This window comes from Oncorhynchus mykiss, chromosome 32 (genome assembly GCF_013265735.2).
Source record: "Oncorhynchus mykiss isolate Arlee chromosome 32, USDA_OmykA_1.1, whole genome shotgun sequence".
In the NCBI taxonomy this organism is placed as follows: domain Eukaryota; kingdom Metazoa; phylum Chordata; class Actinopteri; order Salmoniformes; family Salmonidae; genus Oncorhynchus; species Oncorhynchus mykiss.
The window spans coordinates 20660410-20680066 of record NC_050572.1 but is presented as its reverse complement, the minus strand read 5'-3'; the positions used below and the strand labels follow the sequence as shown (position 1 = coordinate 20680066).

General features: G+C 41.8%; 1 protein-coding gene across 4 annotated transcripts in view; it reads left to right on the top strand.

The window, feature by feature from the left end:
- The window catches only part of trps1 (trichorhinophalangeal syndrome I), a 191632-nt gene extending 181424 nt beyond the window's left edge, over positions 1–10208 (top strand). For all 4 annotated transcript variants that reach the window (XM_036971846.1, XM_036971843.1, XM_036971845.1 and 1 more), the window contains exon 7: positions 6335–10208. In XM_036971846.1, the coding sequence (XP_036827741.1) occupies positions 6335–7585 (1251 nt within the window). In that variant the 3' untranslated portion in view covers positions 7586–10208. The remainder of the gene's footprint in view (positions 1–6334) is intronic.
- The last annotated feature ends 9449 nt before the right edge of the window (positions 10209–19657 follow it).

The following is a 19657-nucleotide window of genomic DNA, read 5'->3' as shown; positions in this document are numbered from 1 at the left end:
TTCTGCTGCTGGTGACAGAGAGAGGTGGCGCACCAAAACGCACCCTATTACCTACAAAGTGTACTTCTTTTGACCAAAACCCTGGTCGAAAGTAGTGCACTAAATAGGAAATAGCGTGCCATTTGGGACACAGACTATGATGAAAGCAGTAGCTTGTTGAAGAGCGAGGCAGCATAGAGAAAGGTAGCTAGCTTATTGAAGCTTATCCATTTGTACAGTACTGTCTGGAAATGCCAACACTTTTGTATTGTGTAGGCCTTTGTCTGTAGTAGATGAGCCAAAACAGCAGGAGACAACTGACGGTCTAGACAGACACAGCAACAGTATGGAAATAGATGCATGCATGAATAGGTATTGCTTAGATGGATGGAAACAGCACATCCTGTAAGAGAGGTAATAATGGGTAACTATTGCAGAAAAAAAACATAAGGTAAAGATGGTGGGAGAATGAAGATGACCTTTCTTCTGTCTGTGTCTTCCATCCACCTTGCTGTGTCTGTGGCCTTGTATTGTCAATCTGTTGTCTATACTGTTGACTAAACATGGCCCTACCTTTGGGATATGTGGGACTGTAGCGTCCCACCTCGCCAACAGCCAGTGAAAGTGCAGGGCGCCAAATTCAAAACAACAAAAATCTCATAATTAAAATTCCTCAAGCATACAAGTATTTTACACAATTTTAAAGATACAATTCTCGTTAATCCAGCCACAGTGTCTGATTTCAAAAAGGCTTTACAGCGAAAGCACCACAAACGATTACGTCAGGTCACCCCCAAGTCACAGAAAAACACAGCCATTTTTCCAGCCAAAGAGAGGAGTCACAAAAAGCAGAAATATAGATCAAATCGATCACTAACCTTTGATGATCTTCATCAGATGACACCCATAGGACTTCATGTTACACAATACATGAATGTTTTGTTCGATAAAGTGCATATTAATATAAATAAATGTCATTTTACATTGGTGTGTTATGTTCAGTAGTTCTAAAACATGCTGTGATTTTGCAGAGAGCAACATCTATTTACAGAAATACTCATCATAAATGTTGATGAAAATACAAGTGTTATACATGGAATTAGAGATATACTTCTCCTTAACTTTTTATGGTATAGGGGACGGTTGCGTCCCACTTGAAAAAAAAACTGGGAAAATGCAGCGCGGCAAATTCAAAAAATGATATAAAAATCTAACTTTCATTAAATCACACATGTAAGATACTCAATTAAAGCTACACTCATTGTGAATCCAGCCAACATGTCAGATTTTAAAAAGGCTTTTCGGCGAAAGCATAAGAAGCTATTATCTGATGACAGCACAATGTCAACAAAGAGAGTAGTATATTTCAACCCTGCAGGCGCTACACAAAACGCTGAAATAAAATATAAAACATGCATTACCTTTGACGAGCTTCTTTTGTTGGCACTCCATATGTCCCATAAACATCACAATTGGTCCTTTTGTTCGATTAATTCCGTCCATATATAACCAAATGTCCATTTATTTGACGCGTTTGATCCAGAAAAAAAACAGCTTCCAAAAAACGCAACGTCACTACAAAATATTTCAAAAGTTGCCTATAAACTTTCCCAAAATATTTCAAACTACTTTTGTAATACAACTTTAGTTATTTTTAAACGTTAATAATCGATCAAATTGTAGACGGCACAATCTGTTTTCAATACAGGAAGTAAACAAACCATGCTCCTTTTTACATCTTGCGCAACTCTCAATAGTGTAACGTTGTTCCTGGATGTGCTTCTTCTTCATTGCACAAATGAATAACCTCAACCAAATTCCAAAGACTGGTGACAACCAGTGGAAGCGGTAGGAACTGAAAACAGGTTCCTAAGAAATATCCCATGGCAAAGACATCTCAGGGAACAGTCAGAGTAAAAAAAAAACAGTTAGTCCTACCGCTTCCACTGGATGTCACCAGTCTTGGGAATTTGGTTGAGGTTATTCCTCTGGGTTTTGCCTGCTACATAAGTTAGTGCAATATGACCCCATTTACACTGTATATTGGAATGGCAAAGAGTTGAAAGACTACAAACCTCAGATTTCCCACTTCCTGGTTGGATTTTTCTCAGGTTTTCACCTGCCATGTGAGTTCTGTTATACTCACAGACATCATTCAAACAGTTTTAGGAACTTCAGAGTGTTTTCTATCCAATACTAATAATAATATAGAATAATAATAATATACTACTAATAATATTAGCATCTGGGACAGAGTAGCAGGCAGTTTACTCTGGGCACCTTATTCATCGAAGCTACTCAATACTGCCCCCCTGTCACCAAGAAGTTAAGCTTTGATCTGTCTGCAGAAAATGCCCTTAGCATACAGCGAGCTCCAAAAGTATTGACACATTTTTTGTTGATTTGACTCTGTACTCCAGCACTTTGGATTTGAAATGATACAATGACAATGAGTTTACATTGCAGACTATCCGCTTTAATTTGAGGATATTTTCAATCATATCGGGTGGGCCGTTTAGAAATTACAGCACTTTTTGTCCCTCCATTTTAGGGGGGACAAATTCACTTAATATTGGGACAAATTCACTTAAATGTGCATTAAAGTAGCCCAAAGAATGTTAACCTCCCCTGTTATTGTAATGGTGAGAACTTAGCATGTCTTGGGGGTATGATTTTTGTGTGTCTGTAACTTTTTAGGAAGGAAAGAGAGAGAGAAAGAGACAGAGAGAGTGATAAAGAGAGAGAGAGATCAAAAGAGAGCTAGAGAGAGAGAGACAGAAAGAGAGAGAAAAGAGAGAGAGATGAAGACAGAGAGACAGAAAGTGACAGATAAAGATAGAGAGACAGAAAATGAGAAAGAGAAAACAAGATTGAAAGAAAGCAGAGGGAGAGAGAGAGAGAGAGAGTGAGAGAGAGAGCAATTGGAGTGAGAGAGACAGAGAGAGAGAGAGAGAGAGAGAGCAATGGAGTGAGAGAGACAGATAGAGAGAGAGAGAGAAGGGAGGACACACGAGGAAGGAGCCTCCATGGCTACATGGTTTCAGAATGTTCCAGTCAGCAGAGGGCACTCTTTCTTCTGGTCTGAATCATCCTCTGCTTCTCCTCTCCTGCTGCTCTAGACAGACAGTCTTGACATCTGGCTGAGAGAGAGAAAGAGAGAGAGTGAGACAGCGAGAGAGAGAGGGAGGAGGGGGAAAACTTCCACTGCTTTCATTCACCGTAGGGAATTAAGTGTTGTAATAGAGCAATGGAAGATGTGTATGACTGATACAACTGTTCCTGGAAAATACTATTTTCCTTCTCCTTTCATGGAGCCAGAGCCAGAGTGTTGGGTGAAAGGTCACCAAACATTTCTGAGTCCAGATCACTTTCGCAGTCAAAGAGCAAGCCGAGATCTACCGCTCAGATTTATTTTAAAACATGACTTAAAAAATGTAACCTAATAAAAACAGTTCTATAGGAATGAGGTTTGTGCAGTGGGCCTAATACATTATCACAGCATATTGGCTATATGCCTGGGCTGCCAATATTGTTCTTCCCAGTCCATATTATACTTCAAACTCAAGCTTTGATCAGTTGGTGTAGCACTTGCGAGGCACAGCTGAGCATAAAATGTAATAATTTGCTAATAATTCAGAGTTGGATGACCGTTCAAAATGATTTTTCCCAGTTGGATCTTGTTTTTTTCCCGAGTTCCCAGTAGTTTTGAACATGGAGTTAGACTCAGTGGAAGGAGGGAGAAAGCAGCAGAGGTCCCGCCTCTCACGGCCCCTGCTCTTTCCTTCCTTTCCTCCGGTGAGACTAACTAAAGAGAGGGGCCACCGTCTTCCACCTGATGGCGAAACTCGAGTCGCACCGCATTCGCATTCGCACAAATTCATGTTGTTCCTATGACCAGAGAAAGTTAAATATTAGTCGATATTAAAATAGACAACACAAGCTGATAATTATAATAAAAATGCAGGGCTACCGATACACTTGGCTTCCCATTCATTGCAACTACATCTTGAGTGGAAGTAGGGATAAGCGCGTTTTATGTTTTGTAATAGTGTTGAATCAAAACTTAGACATGCTCTCACTCATAAAAACAGCAGCTTTTTGCTGTATTCTTTGACAGTCTCTCTTGTCATGGTTTTAAAAGTTATGAAATCTCACTTAGGCTCACTCATGGTAGCTGTAGGCACGGTGATTTGACTTTTTTATTTGGCCAGCAACTGCCTCTGCAACCCAATGCTGCAAGGGAAATGCAGCGTTCCATCTGGTGTACCAAAATGAAATGACGCTATAGGTGGGATCGAGGCGTTATCATTGGCTTTTCTACAGAAATGCTTTGTGATCGCCAAGGAATGCCTTGAAGATTGCGATCGACCGGTTGGTGAGCACTGGTGTAGGGCCTACGTGTTTCTGAATAAATAGCCATACTTTCATTGAGGGGGAAGGAGGGGGAAATGTTGTATCTTAATTTGAGACAATTTGCTACAGCAGGAAATGAATCCTGCAGCAACAGGAAATGTGAATTATTATGTGGATTATAATTCATGACATTTGTTGTAGGGGTTGATACATATCAAGTTTGACATTTTAAAGTGGAAATTACAAACTTTAGAAGCCTTTTTAAACATTAAATAAAACATATGTTTGCATTTCCTGCTATGCAGGAAAATTATCAGCAACAACAGAGTGATCAAATTAAAATCATACATCTGTACGCTCTTAGAAAAAAGGGTTACAAAAGGGTTCTTCGGCTGTCCCCATTGGAGAACCCTTTTTTGGTTCCTGGTAGAAACCTTTTTGGTTTCAGGTAGAACCCTTTTGGTTTCCATGTAGAACCTTCTGTGGGAAGGATTCTTCATGGAACCCAAAAGGGTTCTACGTTGAAACAAAAAGGGTTCTTCAAAGGGTTCTCCTATCGGGACAGCCGAATAATCATTAAAGGTTCTAGATAGCACCTTTTCTCTAAGAGTGTTCTAGCCTTAAAAAGTTAATTTCCCTTCTTCCTATCAACCTGTGCCATCAAACCTTTCTTTCCTCTTTTTTCATGTCTCCCCCCTTTTTTTGATTGGTTTCCGTTCCCCGGGAACATGTCAACGGATTCTCTATCACAAAGATAAGGAGGTAGGCAGCGGTACGGTGTGGAATTGATTCCTCAGGGACTTTTCACACCTATAAGTCAGTTTGCAATAGGGTCAATCTGATCCCTTTTATTCAGATTCTCTTCTGGACATTTCTTCGCTGGCCGTATGCATATACAGTATGTGTAGGGAGCAAATCGTTGGAATAAAAATGGCCACACCTCTGTTTTAGTTTTTTTCCATGCACCTATTAGTTTGGGCTCCCAGTTATTTCTGGGAAATTTCAATGGAAAGCGGGTGAAACGTTTTAATAAAAACGTATCCGTCGGCATTGCCGTGTTAAGTGTCACCGGTAGGAGTTGGATGTGAATGCCAGACTCTACCTGTGGCAGAATGACATGAAGGAGAGGAAAAAAGAAAGGAACAGAACAGGAAAGAAAGGAAAGACCTGGATGATAAATGAGGGCAAAAACGTTCATTTTGCTCCTCCGTTTCAAACGTGTCCTAAAGGTAGACTGACAGAATTCTTGCTTCGATTTCCCGAATTATATTAGATGTTTCTGTATTTTCAGGTCAATGCTTGAGGGATGTCATATCACATGCAAACACAGAAATTATGAATAAGTGATGACCTTAAGCTTGACGCTCTGAAAAATATATTGCAATTGTAATCACTGAATTTAATGATTACTATTTGCCTGGTGGCTACAAATATGAATTGGCCAGGTAATGAGAGAATACTGTAGGCTACATCCATTATTTTGTGGATCTTGCGGTAAATGTGTTACCATTTAAAAGGTTGCATGCCATCTGCAATACACCAACACTCCTGCAGTATTTACAGGAGGTCTTATCCCCTTATTGGGCTCTAATAAGCAATGTGAGCTGCCCTGGGGCAAGGCCTGTCTGTGTGGCAGCGCTAGATGGAGGTCAGGCGCTCGTGTCTCCTGTCTGCCCAGCTGTGACTGGGTGACGGCTGGGGAGCAGAGGGTGCAGGCGGGTTATAGAGGGAGGATGTGGGTTAGAGGGGGAGCAGTGGAGGAAAAAGGAGCTGTCACTATCAGGATTAAGCTACACTGACTAGAGCCTAACTCGCCGAGTCCTGATGCTTTTTATATTGCAGTAATTCTGTGATCATTTTAGTGGCGTAATATGTTGTGTAATTACACCTACTATCAAATTGCTTAGCTGATCGCTTTTCTTATTTAGGGACTTCTTTAGCTACATTTTTTATGTATGGCTCACTACATAAATAAATCAAATGTATATCTGTCTCTCACCAGACTCCACGGCCGCTGAACATCATCAAGCAGAACAACGGCGAGCAGATCATCCGCAGACGCACGCGGAAGCGCCTCAACCCCGACCCTCTGCCCTCCGAACCTGTGGGCTCCAAGCAGCAGCGGATCAACAGCGAGGAGCGCCTTAATGGCAGTCCCCTGGAGCGTCGACCAGGAGAGGATGGGCCAGGCTCAGACGGAGGGCCTGTTCCTCGCGGAGGGGAGCCCCCGAACGCCCTGGGCAAGTACGAGGCCTACGGCTCCTCTGGGGCTAAGGGCCACCCCAGCCCTCGATCCACCCATGCCTTCCTGGTCAGCCAGACCCTAGAGATCCACAAGCGTATGCCTCCTTTGCACATACACAACAAGAACCCTGCGGAGGGAGGGGCGGAGGGGAACGGGGTGGGCTCAGCCGGGGTCCATCACATGGGCTCGGAGGGGAAAGGCGGCTCGGCCTCCGAGAGGGGTAGCCCCATCGAGAAGTACATGCGCCCTTCCAAACAGGCTAGCTACTCGCCACCAGGCAGCCCCATCGAGAAGTACCAGTACCCGTTCTTCAGCCTGCCCTTTATCCACAACGACCTGCAGAGCGAGGCCGACTGGCTGCGCTTCTGGACTAAGTATAAAATGTCTGTGCCGGGCAACCCACACTACCTAGGCCACATGCCTGGTCTGCCCAACCCTTGCCAAAGCTTTGTGCCTTACTCCACCTTCAGCCTGCCCTCACACTTCCCTTCCCCACCCCCCGCCGGCCCCGAGAGTGACATCCCTCTCGACCTGGCCATCAAACATTCCAAACCGGCCCCCACCGCCAACGGCTCCACCGCCGCTGCCAAGGAGAGGATTAGCAGCGCCGACACACGGGCCATGCCCACTGTCCCCCCAGTAGAGAAGGAGAAAGAGAAAGAGAGAGAGCAGCATGAGCGAGGAGAGGAGAAGGAGGAAGTAGAAGAGGGGCCATCGCCCCAGCCAGCTCCTCCTCCCCCAGCCGTTGCAGCTAAGCCGGAGAGGGTGGACCAGAGCACGCAGGACGAGCTGACCTGCAAGTGCATCCACTGTGGCATCGTCTTCCTGGATGAGGTGATGTACGCCCTACACATGAGCTGCCACGCCGACGGAGGGCCCTTCCAGTGCAGCATCTGCCTGCACTCCTGCGCAGACAAGTATGACTTCACCACACACATACAACGAGGGCTTCACCGGCCCACCGTCGAAGCTGAGACTAAGGCCGATGCTCCAATGGACTCTGTGTGATTTTGGTGCCCCCCACAGACTTGGAATTCTAGCACAAGCATAGCAGTATGAAAAAGAACTCTACGGACAAAAACAACGTACTGTAATGATTGAATGAGACTTTTTGCTAAATGTGCCATGATAGCTTCTGTGCCTCCGCAGCCAGTGTAGGGAACTAATATCATTTAAACATTTATATTGGACTTAATACAGAAAAAGTGATTTGCTATTTTCTTTTTTTGTTGTAAAGGAAACGCTTGAGGAAAATGGTACCACAAGTAGCCGCTTATTTTTGTGTTTTTTGTTTTTTTTGCTATTGTTAATTTTTTTCTTCAGAAGTGTTACTTTGACAAGGCAGTTCAGTAAACAACAAGGTACATCTACGAGTTTTTGGGATTGGTTTATTATTCAGTGGGTTGGTTGTGCTACTCATCAATGTTCTCTTACCTGGTTGATTCAATGTTCCGTACAGAATGAGGATGTGTGAATTGATATGTAAAGTGAGGAAATGGGAAATGTCAGTCGTCTGTCATAATCTCATCCCCGATGGATGGGCAGAGCGATGACTAATGATTGGATTGTCCTCAAATAAACGTCCTCAGGGAACGCACGTGGCTGATTTAGAAACATAGCCTGCAGTGGTTTCAGTCGCATTGGTCTCTGCTTAACATCCATCTAAGTGTCTTATGTTTTAATGCATTTTAGCTATGGCTACAGCTCGTTTTTTGTTAGTTTATTTTTGGAAAACTTTTGTCACAGAATTTCCCCTAGACATTTTAAGTTGCTAGGATGCAAACCTTATATCACTAAAGACATTTGGGAAGGAAATAAAATAATAAATACATATTTTTTTTCTATGTTGTTAATATGAAAAATGCATAATATCAGTGCCTGATATATTGTACAAAGTATTTTCTACCTGGTATGTTGATATGCAACATTGACTTTCCATTTGAGTAAAGGGCCACGAGCTTGGCTCTGCAAAACTGTTTACATTTGCAAATGTAGCAAACAAGGTAATGAAGCAAAATGCCTGCAATTCTTAGTATTTTTCTCTCATGAGGACAGGACGATAGATCACGTTAAAAAAACAGAGGCCTTTTGTCAGAAGGTTGAATGGGAGATGAAATGGAGTCAAAGTATTTTTTTTCTGTTTGTTTGAATGCCACAGAGAGGCACTATCCATTCCATGTCTTTCTTTCTTTGTATGCACCTCCTCATACACATTGTAATGCTTTATAGTCTACAAATGCTCTGTATTGGACTTTGTTCATCCTGTATGTATTTTTTTTAAGAGAAGCTGATGTAGCTTGGTCATAAATCATGTTCTGTGAGCATTATAGCTTTGGACATCATGGGTTTTCCTGTCCAGGTATTTCAACTGACTATATCGTACACAAGGCCCAATTTTTTGTATCTCTATTAAATTGAAATTGACATAATACTCTAATATTTGGTTTTTAGTAAGTCTTATTTTCAAGGACTTCATTTGAACATAGCATGAATTTCTACTTGTTCCATAGACAGGTGAAACAGGTGCCTTTTGACGGAAATAAGTCATTGAATATCAACAGTGTTGAATGCTTTTCCCATCAAATCAGCTGTTGTATAACTCATCCAAGTAATTGACAGGATGTAGATGGATTAATACCATTTGAGCGACAAAACAAATACTACTTCCACACAGTTATCACACAGCAACATTACCCCTCTGTAGCTTGTTTGTATTTTGCTTGTAGACAACGTATTTAGCCTCTAAAACACTCCCCCAAAAACCTGTTTCTCTCTCTGTCCTCTCGCTCTCTTTCTCTCTCGTGTGTGCGTACTGTGTACGTCCACCCATTGCTGCTGCTGCGTCTAGCATGAGTTCAATCTAAACTGTCCATCCTTAGATACACATACTTATTTATACATGAGCAGCGGGGAACGAAACGAGAGTCTGCCTGGGATTCACAAACAAGGATTTGTGTGAAGTAGCGATGAACTCAACATAGCCTTACAATGCTGCTTTACTGCAAATGCCTCTCGGAAAACAAAAAACTGTAATATTAGTAATAAATTCACAGGTGCATTTATCATATGATACCGAATAACATAAGGAAGTATTTTTCTTTTTGTGTTCAATTTGCGAAGTTTTAATTTGAAATATGTTAACGCTTGCACTTCAATTATTCTGTTTTATTGCCAAGGAAGAAAGAGGATACTGTTAAATGTGTTATTAGCATGCTATACACAGGTACTGCAAAAATAATTAGCAGGAGTGAACATGCCTATAAGGAGGAAAAGACAAAGAAACACCATGGACAGAAAGAATGATCTGTGCCAAGAAGATGCCAGTAAACCAGTGTGGACACGGACATGGCAAAAAAAGGCAAATGTTTTTGTAAATGTTTTAACCATCATTTTTAGAATGTTGATTCTTGTTTTTACACTTTATTGCGTAGAAGATGGGTTTAGATGATTTGTTTCTTTATTTTGTTTTTTCTGCTACCACCTTTACGTTTTTGTGTTGTAGGTTTTACATGCAAAAAAATCAACAAAGATGGCAAAGATGTCTGTTACATCTAAACTTGAATAATAATGATAATAATAATAATAATTAATAAAGTAATAACAAAACATCTTCTGCAATCTCTTAGTTTTTATTCTGTGATTTTCATGACCATACCTTGATATACGGCTCTGGGAAAAATGAAGAGACCACTGCAAAACTATCAGTTTTTCAGGTTTTACTTGTATGTGTTTGGATAAAATGAACAATTTTGTTTTATTCTATAAACATTCAAAATAAAAATATTGTAATTTAGAGCATTTATTTGCAGAAAGTGTCACTCCTGTGCGAAAATTCTGACTGTTGTATAACTCATCCAAGCATTGTCCTGCTGGAAAAACTCCTTAGAGTTGGGGAACATTGTCAGAGCAGAAGGAAGCAAGTTTTTTTCCAGGACAACCTTGTATGTGACTTGATTCATGCATCCTTCACAAAGACAAATCTGCCCGATTCCAGCCTTGCTGAAGCACGCCCAGATCATCACCGATCCACCAAATTTCACAGTTGGTGTGAGACCTGGAGAGGCCTACAAGCCACAGTGTCTCACACCCACTGTGAAATTTTGTGAAGGATCGGTGATGATCTGGAATCAGGCAGATTTGTCTTTGTGAAGGACGCATGAATCAAGCCACATACAAGGTTGTCCGGGAAGAAAAGTTGCTTCCTTTTGCTCTGACAATATTCCCCAACTCTGAGGATTGGGTTTTCCAGCAGGACAATGCTTCATGCCACACAGCCAGGTCAATCAAGGTGTGGATGGAGGATCACCAGATCAAGACCCTGTCATGGCCAGCCCAATCTCCAGACCTGAACCCCATTGCAAACCTCTGGAATGTGATCAAGAGGAAGATAGATGGTTACAAGCCATCAAACAAAGCCGAGCTGCTTGAATTTTTGCACCAGAAGTGGCATAAAGTCACCCAACATCAACGTGAAAGACTGGTGAAGAACATGCCAAGACACATGAAAGCTGTGATTGATAATCAGGGTTATTCCACCAAATATTGATTTCTGAGCTCTTCCTAAAATAAAATTAGTATTGCGTTATTTAATTTTTTTATTTTATTTTACCTTTATTTAACCAGGTAGGCAAGTTGAGAACAAGTTCTCATTTACAATTGCGACCTGGCCAAGATAAAGCAAAGCAGTTCGAATGAATATGAACTTATTTTCTTTGCATTATTCGAGGTCTGACAACACTGCATCTTTTTTGTTATTTTGACCAGTTGTCATTTTATGCAAATAAATGCTCTGAATTACAAAATGTTATTTGGAATTTGGGAGAAATGTTGTCAGTAGTTTATAGAATTAAACAAAAATGTTAATTTTACCCAAACACATAACTATAAATAGTAAAACCAGAGAAAATTATAATTTTGCAATTTTTTCCAAAGCTGTACATGTAACTATATACATGTAATTGCTTGTTTAACTAGCTATATAGTAATGCATAAACATAGGGATTCATTCAGATCACCCCTTTCAGCTTTGCAGCTTTTAAAGGCAATGATTCTGTATTCGCGAAGACTGCGTTCACGGTAAATGTGGCATATGTGACGAGGTTAAGGAAGGTGGGTGTTTGACACTAGTTCCTACTTCACAAGAGGGCCATTTGAAAATGATGTTGGCTCAATCTGAAATTACCTTAAAATGTAAATTGCGCTATAAGGTGGATCGGATTGAATCCCAACCTTAGTCTTCTGTATCTTGAAATAAAGCGGAGGATGGACCTTCCCTGGCTTTCAGAAATGAAGTGGGACTATTGGACCATATGCTACAGCAATTGTTCTTTCTCAAGGCTTAGAGCTGCAGGTCACCTTTAAAACCATTGAACCAACCTGAGAAGTGGGGCACGGACTTGCACACGAGGGATTGCATCGTACCACAAGCTAAATGAAACCTTGGACCTCTCTCTCCTCTCTCGCCCTGGTCTGACTCCTCCCTATTGATTTGCACCCCAGTGTTTTGCTTGTGTTCTAGGAAAGGAAGTTAATTATCTTCCCCTTTCAGGTTTCAAGGACCTACACAGCAGGGTAGACACCAGCCCCTGACTTATGGCCTGCTAGGGTTGTTACTGTTTATTCTACAAGCTGCACCCTTGTATTCCCCACACACTAATCTACACACAGACCTGGTTATCATAGACACAGACAGAAGTTAACATTGGTAAAGAGACAGTAATAACAGTCAGTATTGCAACCTACTGAGATACACACACTGATACACTAACACAAGCACACAAACACACACTAACACATAGACACTGATACACTAACACAAACACACACTAAGCATCTGGATGACGTGTGAAATGCTTGATAATGTATGTGATATCAACAGAGAGGTATATTTTCTGGGTTATTGACTGGCTTTCATCAAGCTAACCGCGAAAGAAAAAGCTTCAAACTGTAACCAGTGCCTGCAACCTGATTCAGGTTATCTGTCAACCAACTAGGGTAGTTAAAAACAGCACAGGAATGAAATCATCAACATGTGTTGATAACATTTTTTACTAATGCTAAAGAAATGTGCTTGAATGCAGTTTCCAGCTCCATCGGCTGTAGTGATCACAATTTAGTAGTCTTAAGAAAACCAAAGGCTCGGCCTAATATAGTGTATGAGTTCATACAATAAGTTTTGTAATGATTTCTATTTTGTTGACATAAAGACTATTTGTTGGTTTCTGGTGTGTAATGAGGAGCAATCGGACGTTGCACTTGACACATTTATGTAATTGCTTATCCCAGATTTACTAATAAGCATGCACCCATTGAGAAAATAAAAACTGTTAAATCCCTTTGGATTGATGAGGAATTGAAACATTTTATGGTTGAGAGGGATGAGGCAAAAGGAATGGCAAATAAGTCTGGCTGCACAACCGATTTGAAAACTTACTGCAAATTGAGAAATCATGTGGCAAAACTAAATAAAAAAGAAGAAGAAACTACACTATGAAAGAAAGATAAATGACATAAAGAATGCTAGTAAAAAACTTTGGAGCACCTTCAATTATATTTTGTCAAAAAAAGCAAACTCAGAGCTATCATTCATTACAAAACCAACGGATATTCTCAGTTACTTATTTTTTTTATTGGCAAGATTAGCAAATTTAGGCATGACATGCCAGCAACAAACACTGACACACAAGTATATCTAAATTGAGTGTGGAAGAGGTTGTCTACCAACAATGACAAGCCACCGGGGTCTGACAACTTGAATGGAAAATTACTGAGGATAATAGCGGACGATATTGCCACTACTATTTGCCATATCTTCAATTTAAGCCAACAAGAACGTGTGTGTCACGTTCACTGTCTTCAAACTCCCTGTCATAAATGAGTCAAGGCGCAGCGTGCATGTAATTCCACATCTTTAATCGGAGTGAAACCTTCACAAAAAACAGGTAAACAGAAACCAAACGTGACGCAACCGTGGCGCACACAAACACTCACAGAAAATAAATAATAATAATAACCCACAAACACAGGTGGGAAAAAGGCTGCCTAAGTATGATTCCCAATCAGAGACAACGATAGACAGCTGCCTCTGATTGGGAACCATACCCGGCCAACAAAGAAACAGACAAACTAGAATGCCCACCCAAATCACACCCTGACCTAACCAAATACAGAAATAAACAGGCTCTCTAAGGTCAGGGCGTGACAGTGTGCCCTCATGCCTGGAGGGAAGCAAAAGTCATTATGCTATCTAAGAATAGTAAAGCCCCATTTACTGGCTCAAATATCCAATCAGTCTGTTACCAACCTTTAGTAAAGTTTTGGAAAAAATAGAGTTTGACCAGATACAATGCTATTTCACAGTAAACAAATTGACAACACACTTTCAGCACGCTTATAGGGAAGGACATTCAACAAGCACAGCACTTACACAAATGGCTGATGATTGGCCGAGAGAAATTGATGATAAAAGATTGTGGGGGATGTAGTGCGGTTTTTGACATTATCGATTATAGTCTTATTATAGTCTGCTGGAAAAACGTATGTGTTATGGTTTTATACCTCCTGCTATATTGTGGAACGAGTTACCTGTCTAACAGAACACAGAGGGTGTTCTTTAATAATGGAAGTCTCTCCAACATAATCCAGGTAGAATCAGGAATTCCCCAGGGAAGCTATGTAGGTCCCTACTTGTTTCAATCTTTACAAACAACATGCCACTGGCTTTGAGTAAGGTCAGTGTGTCTATGTATGTGGATGACTCAACACCATACACATCAGCTACTACGGCAACTGAAATGACTGCAACACTTAACAAAGAGCTACAGTTAGTTTCAGAATGGGTGGCAAGGTTTAAGTTAGTCCTAAATATTTCTAAACTCAAAGCATTGTATTTGTAACGTATGCGCTGAGAGTCGGGAAGCAAGTTCAAGGAGTGAGTGTTTTAATAAATATAATAAACAATGAACACAAACTAAACAATGCACCGACATGAAATCAGAGTCAATAACACCTGAGGAAAGAACAAAGGAGAGTGAGAGATTTTGGGAAGATAATCAAGTAGGTGATGGAGTCCAGGCGAGTGTCATGAGGCGCTGGTGCGCGTGACGATGGTGACAGATGTGCAGGATAATCAGTAGCATGATGACCTAGAGGCCAGAGAGGGAGTATATGTGACAGTATTTGGGACAAATCATTCACTGAACCCTAAACCTCAACTAAATTTTGTAATTTATAATGTGGAAATTGAGCGAGTTGACGTGACTAAACTGCTTGGAGTAACCCTGGATTGTAAACTGTCATGACCAAAACATGTTGATACAACAGAAGTCTGTCCATATTAAAGCTCTACTCTACTTTCTTAACAGCACTATCAACAAGACAGGTCCTACAGGCTCTAGTTTTGTCACTCCTGGACTACTGTTCAGTCATGTGGTCAGGTGGCACAAAGAGGGAAAATAGCAATTAGCTCAGAGCAGGTCTTGGATGTACACAGAGCAAACATTAATAATATGCATGTTAATCTCTTCTGGCTCGAAGTGGAGGAGAGATTGACTTCAGCACTAATTGTATTTGTGAGAGGTATTGACATGTTGAAAGAACCTAGCTTTCTGTTTAAACGACTAGCACACAGCTCAGACACCCATGCATACCCCACAAGACATGCCACCAGAGGTCTCTTCACAGTCCCCAAGTCCAGAACAGACTATGGGAGGCGCACAGTACTAGATAGAGCCAAGACTACATGGAACACTATTCCACATCAGGTAAATGATACAATCAGTAGAATCAGATTCTAAAAACAGATGCAAAATACACCTTATGGAACAGCAGGGACTGTGAAGCAACAAAAACCTAGATGCAGACACATGCATACACACACATGATAAGCTACGCACTATACACACACGTACACATTGATTTTGTGTTGTAGATATGTGGTAGTGGAGTAGGGGCCTGATGGTACACACAGTGTGTTGTGAAATCTGTTATGAATGTATTGTAATGTTTTTAGGACCACAGGAATGCAGGACCACAGGAAGAGTAGCTGCCTTGGCAGCAGCTAACGGAGATCCATAATAAATACAAATATAACAACACACACTGATACACTAACACAAATACACTAACACACAGCAAAGGCTTCTCAAGCTTTTTAAAAGAGACTCTTGAAGTTCCCTGGCACTGGTAATGCAAAGAGAAGCCAAACTGACATGTCTGGTAATTTAGTTATTTTTAGGTGAAGGCTTTCCAGGGTCTACACTTTGAATCTCCAAACATCCCTTTGTGATGGTTCTCTGTAGCGCAGTAGCTGGTGCATGGAGCTTGCAGCACTAGGGTAGTGGGTTCTATTCCTGGGACCACCTGTACATAGAGTGTATGCATGCATGACTGTAGGTCTCTTTGGATAAAAGCTAAATGGTATATATTATTACCTACTATAAAAGAGAGATAGATCTGTGCTCTGGGAGAGGATTATGACACAGTCATCTGTTACCCTCCCACACTGCACGCCAATAAGGTCAAAACTATTCCAATTGAGAAGAGGAATGATGAAAAATCACTTATTTATGACCCAAAGTGTATTATGTTTTTCAATGTAGCATTAATTTACCAGATAGGTAGAAAGTCAAGTCAAAGATCAAATCAACAAAATACGACCAGGCAATTAACTTATTCAGTGGTATATCATTCGCTTATTTACGTTAGATTCAAATCCTGCTGTCTCTCCACAGACACAGATGTATTCTATATTCTGGTCTCCTCAGATAATGCCATGCCAATCATTTCCTTTACCATCCCCCTTCCCCCCGATCCATCTCTCCCCCATCTCAGATTTACAGTCTTATCAGCTTTGTCTGGACTACGCCATTATGGCGAATTTCCCAGATGATAGCCCAAGCGTACTCCTTAGCACTCCAATGAACAACCTAATTTCAGAGGGCCCAACAAATCCTCGCCCAGCGTGCCGTGGCGTGCCGCCAACCAAATTAATCAACAAACCATTCACTTGGTTTACCATTTTTGACTCAACCATGTGATTAAACACACTACCGTATTGGGCCCTGGAATCCTGCTGCTGATTGGGAGGCCCCTCCATCATCCCTCTCTGAATTACCAACAACGTTGCCTCCCTCTGCAGACAGTGAAAGAGGGAAGGAAGGTGGGAGGATGAGAGGGAGGTGTAGAGGTGGGGATTGTGCCAATATAGGCTGCCAACCTGTTTTTTCCTATTGTAGTTTTCATTAGCCCTTTGCCCTTGATGAACACTTTGATTATCTAATAAGCTCCCGTGGGTCGCTTTGCATTTTAACAATAGGCTGTCATGTCATCCAGTAGGGAAGGAGGAGGGAGTATGAATATTTAATATCCTGCTCTATATTTTATTTACGGGGTCTGCATGCAGTCCGAGTTATTGTTTGCGTATGTTTTTTAAAGATTGGCTTATATTTACAGTGCCTTCAGAAAGCATTCATACCCTTGACTTATTCCAAATGTTATTCCAAATTCCACATGATTATTTTTAAAATTATTTTGGCCCTGTCAAGTTGGTTGTTGATCATTGCTAGACAGCCGTTTTCAGTCTTGTCATAGCTTTTCAAGACGATTTAAGTCATAAATGTAACTAGGCCACTTGGTAAGCAACTCAAGTGTAAATTTGGCCTTGTGTTTTAGGCTATTGTCCTGCTGAAAGGGGAATTTGTCTCCAAGTCTCTTTTGGAAAGCAGACTGAACCATGGTTTCATCTAGGATTTTGTCTGTGCTGAGCTCTCTCCTATTTAATTTAATGACAAACATACTCAGATCATCATGCAGCCAACACCTTGCTTGAAAATATGAAGAATGGTACTCAGGGATCGGCTGTGTTGGATTTGCCCCAAACATAAGGCTTTGTATTCAGAATATTTTTAAATCACCATTGGCCTCATGGTGAAATTCCTAAGTGGTTTCTGTCCTCTCCGGTTACTGAGTTAAGACGGACGCCTGTATCTATGTACTGACTGGGTGCATTGGTAAGGTAGCTTTCTATCCCCGGACTGCTAGCTGTCTGAATCGCAGTGTCTCCAGCCCGCCTAGCTACTCACTGGACCCCTATGATATGCAACCGTGATATGCAACTTTTCAGGGAAGTTAGAAATAAATATACACAGGCAGTTAGGAAAGCTAAAGCTTTTTCAAAAAGATATTTGCATCCTGTAGTACAAACTCAAAAAAGTTCTGGGACACTGTAAAATCCATGGAGAATAAGAGCACCTCCTCCCAGCTGCCCACTGCTCTGAGGCTAGGAAACATTGTTACCACCGATAAATCCACGATAATTGAGAAATTCAATAAGCATTTCTCTATGGCTGGCCATGCTTTCCACCTGGCTAACGCTACCCCGGTCAACTGCCCGGCACCCTCCACAGCAACCCGCCAAAGCCCCCACCATTTCTCCTTCACCCAAATCCAGATAGCTGATGTTCTGAAAGAGCTGCAAAATCTGGACCCCTACAAATCAGCCGGGCTAGACAATCTGGACCCTCTCTTTCTAAAATGATCTGCCGAAATTGTTGCAACCCCTATTACTAGCCTGTTCAACCTCTCTTTCGTATCGTCTGAGATTCCCAAAGATTGGAAAGCTGCCGCGGTCATCCCCCTCTTCAAAGGGGGTGACACTCTAGACCCAAACTGCTACAGACCTATACCTATCCTACCCTGTCTTTCAAAGGTCTTCGAAAGCCAAGTTAACAAACAGATCACCGACCATTTTGAATCCCACCGTACCTTCTCCGCTATGCAATCTGGTTTCAGAGCTGGTCATTGGTGCACCTCAGCCACGCTCAAGGTCCTAAACGATATCATAACCGCCATCGATAAGAGACAATACTGTGCAGCCGTATTCATCGACCTGGCCAAGGCTTTCGACTATGTCAATCACCGTATTCTTATCGGCAGACTCAACAGCCTTGGATGATCAAATGATTGCCTCTCCTGTTTCACCAACTACTTCTCAGATAGAGTTCAGTGCGTCAAATCGGACGGCCTGTTGTCTGGACCTCTGGCAGTCTCTATGGGGGTACCACAGGGTTCAATTCTCGGGCCGACTCTCCTCTCTGTATATATCAATGATGTTGCTCTTGCTGCTGGTGATTCCTTGATCCACCTCTACGAAGACGATACCATTCTGTATACGTATACAGAATGGTATCTCATGGTTACCCATGTTTTTCGACTACACTGACTTCCCCGGACTATCTCAGCATCGGTGAGTCTCTCCATGGGGTTCCACCCTCAGTTGAATGGGCAAACTGAGCAGGCCAACCAGAAGCTGGAAAAATTTCTCTGCTGCTTCGTCTCCACCCAGGCCAGCAAATGGAGCAAGTTCCTCGTCTGTGCGGCGTATGCTAATAACACACTGCCGAGATCGTCCACTGGACTGTTGCCGTTCGGGTTAATTTTTCACCATGTAGTTCACAAGCGCACACACACACACACACGCACACACACACACAAACACACAAACACACACACACACACACACACACGCACATGTCTATTATTATGCTTCCACCTGTCACCAGAGGGCGCCAAAGACTGTCCTAGAGACATTAACAACACTCAGGTGTGTCTTACTTACTCATTGTGATTTACCTGTTAAAATAGGTGTGTTTTCTGTTGTCCTTTGCTAAAGCTTGAATTGTGTGCCGTGTGTGTTTGTCTCCTGAGTGAGTTTTCGAGCCTTAGTGTCTGTTGTTTTCCCAGTGTTACTGTGATCCTTCCGTCACCGTTTCTCAGTAAAGTATTATGTTTATCCTTAACCACTGATTCCTCGTCTGGTCTCTTCTCTGCACCTGGGTCCAACCTCACCATGTCACACCCATGTCACCTTTTAGAGGTGATGGGGAAATCAAGGACACAGGGGTAGAATTAGAATAGTTTGTCCCAGTAAACGCACTGATATGATGTCTTGTGACCAACGTCTTAACACCTGAATCATTATGAGTGTGTATGATCCCACAATGCGATGTAAGGGGAATCAACAGAAGCGCCCCTTGCCGGAAATGGGGCTACTTCGGCTGCATTTACACAGGCAGCCCAATT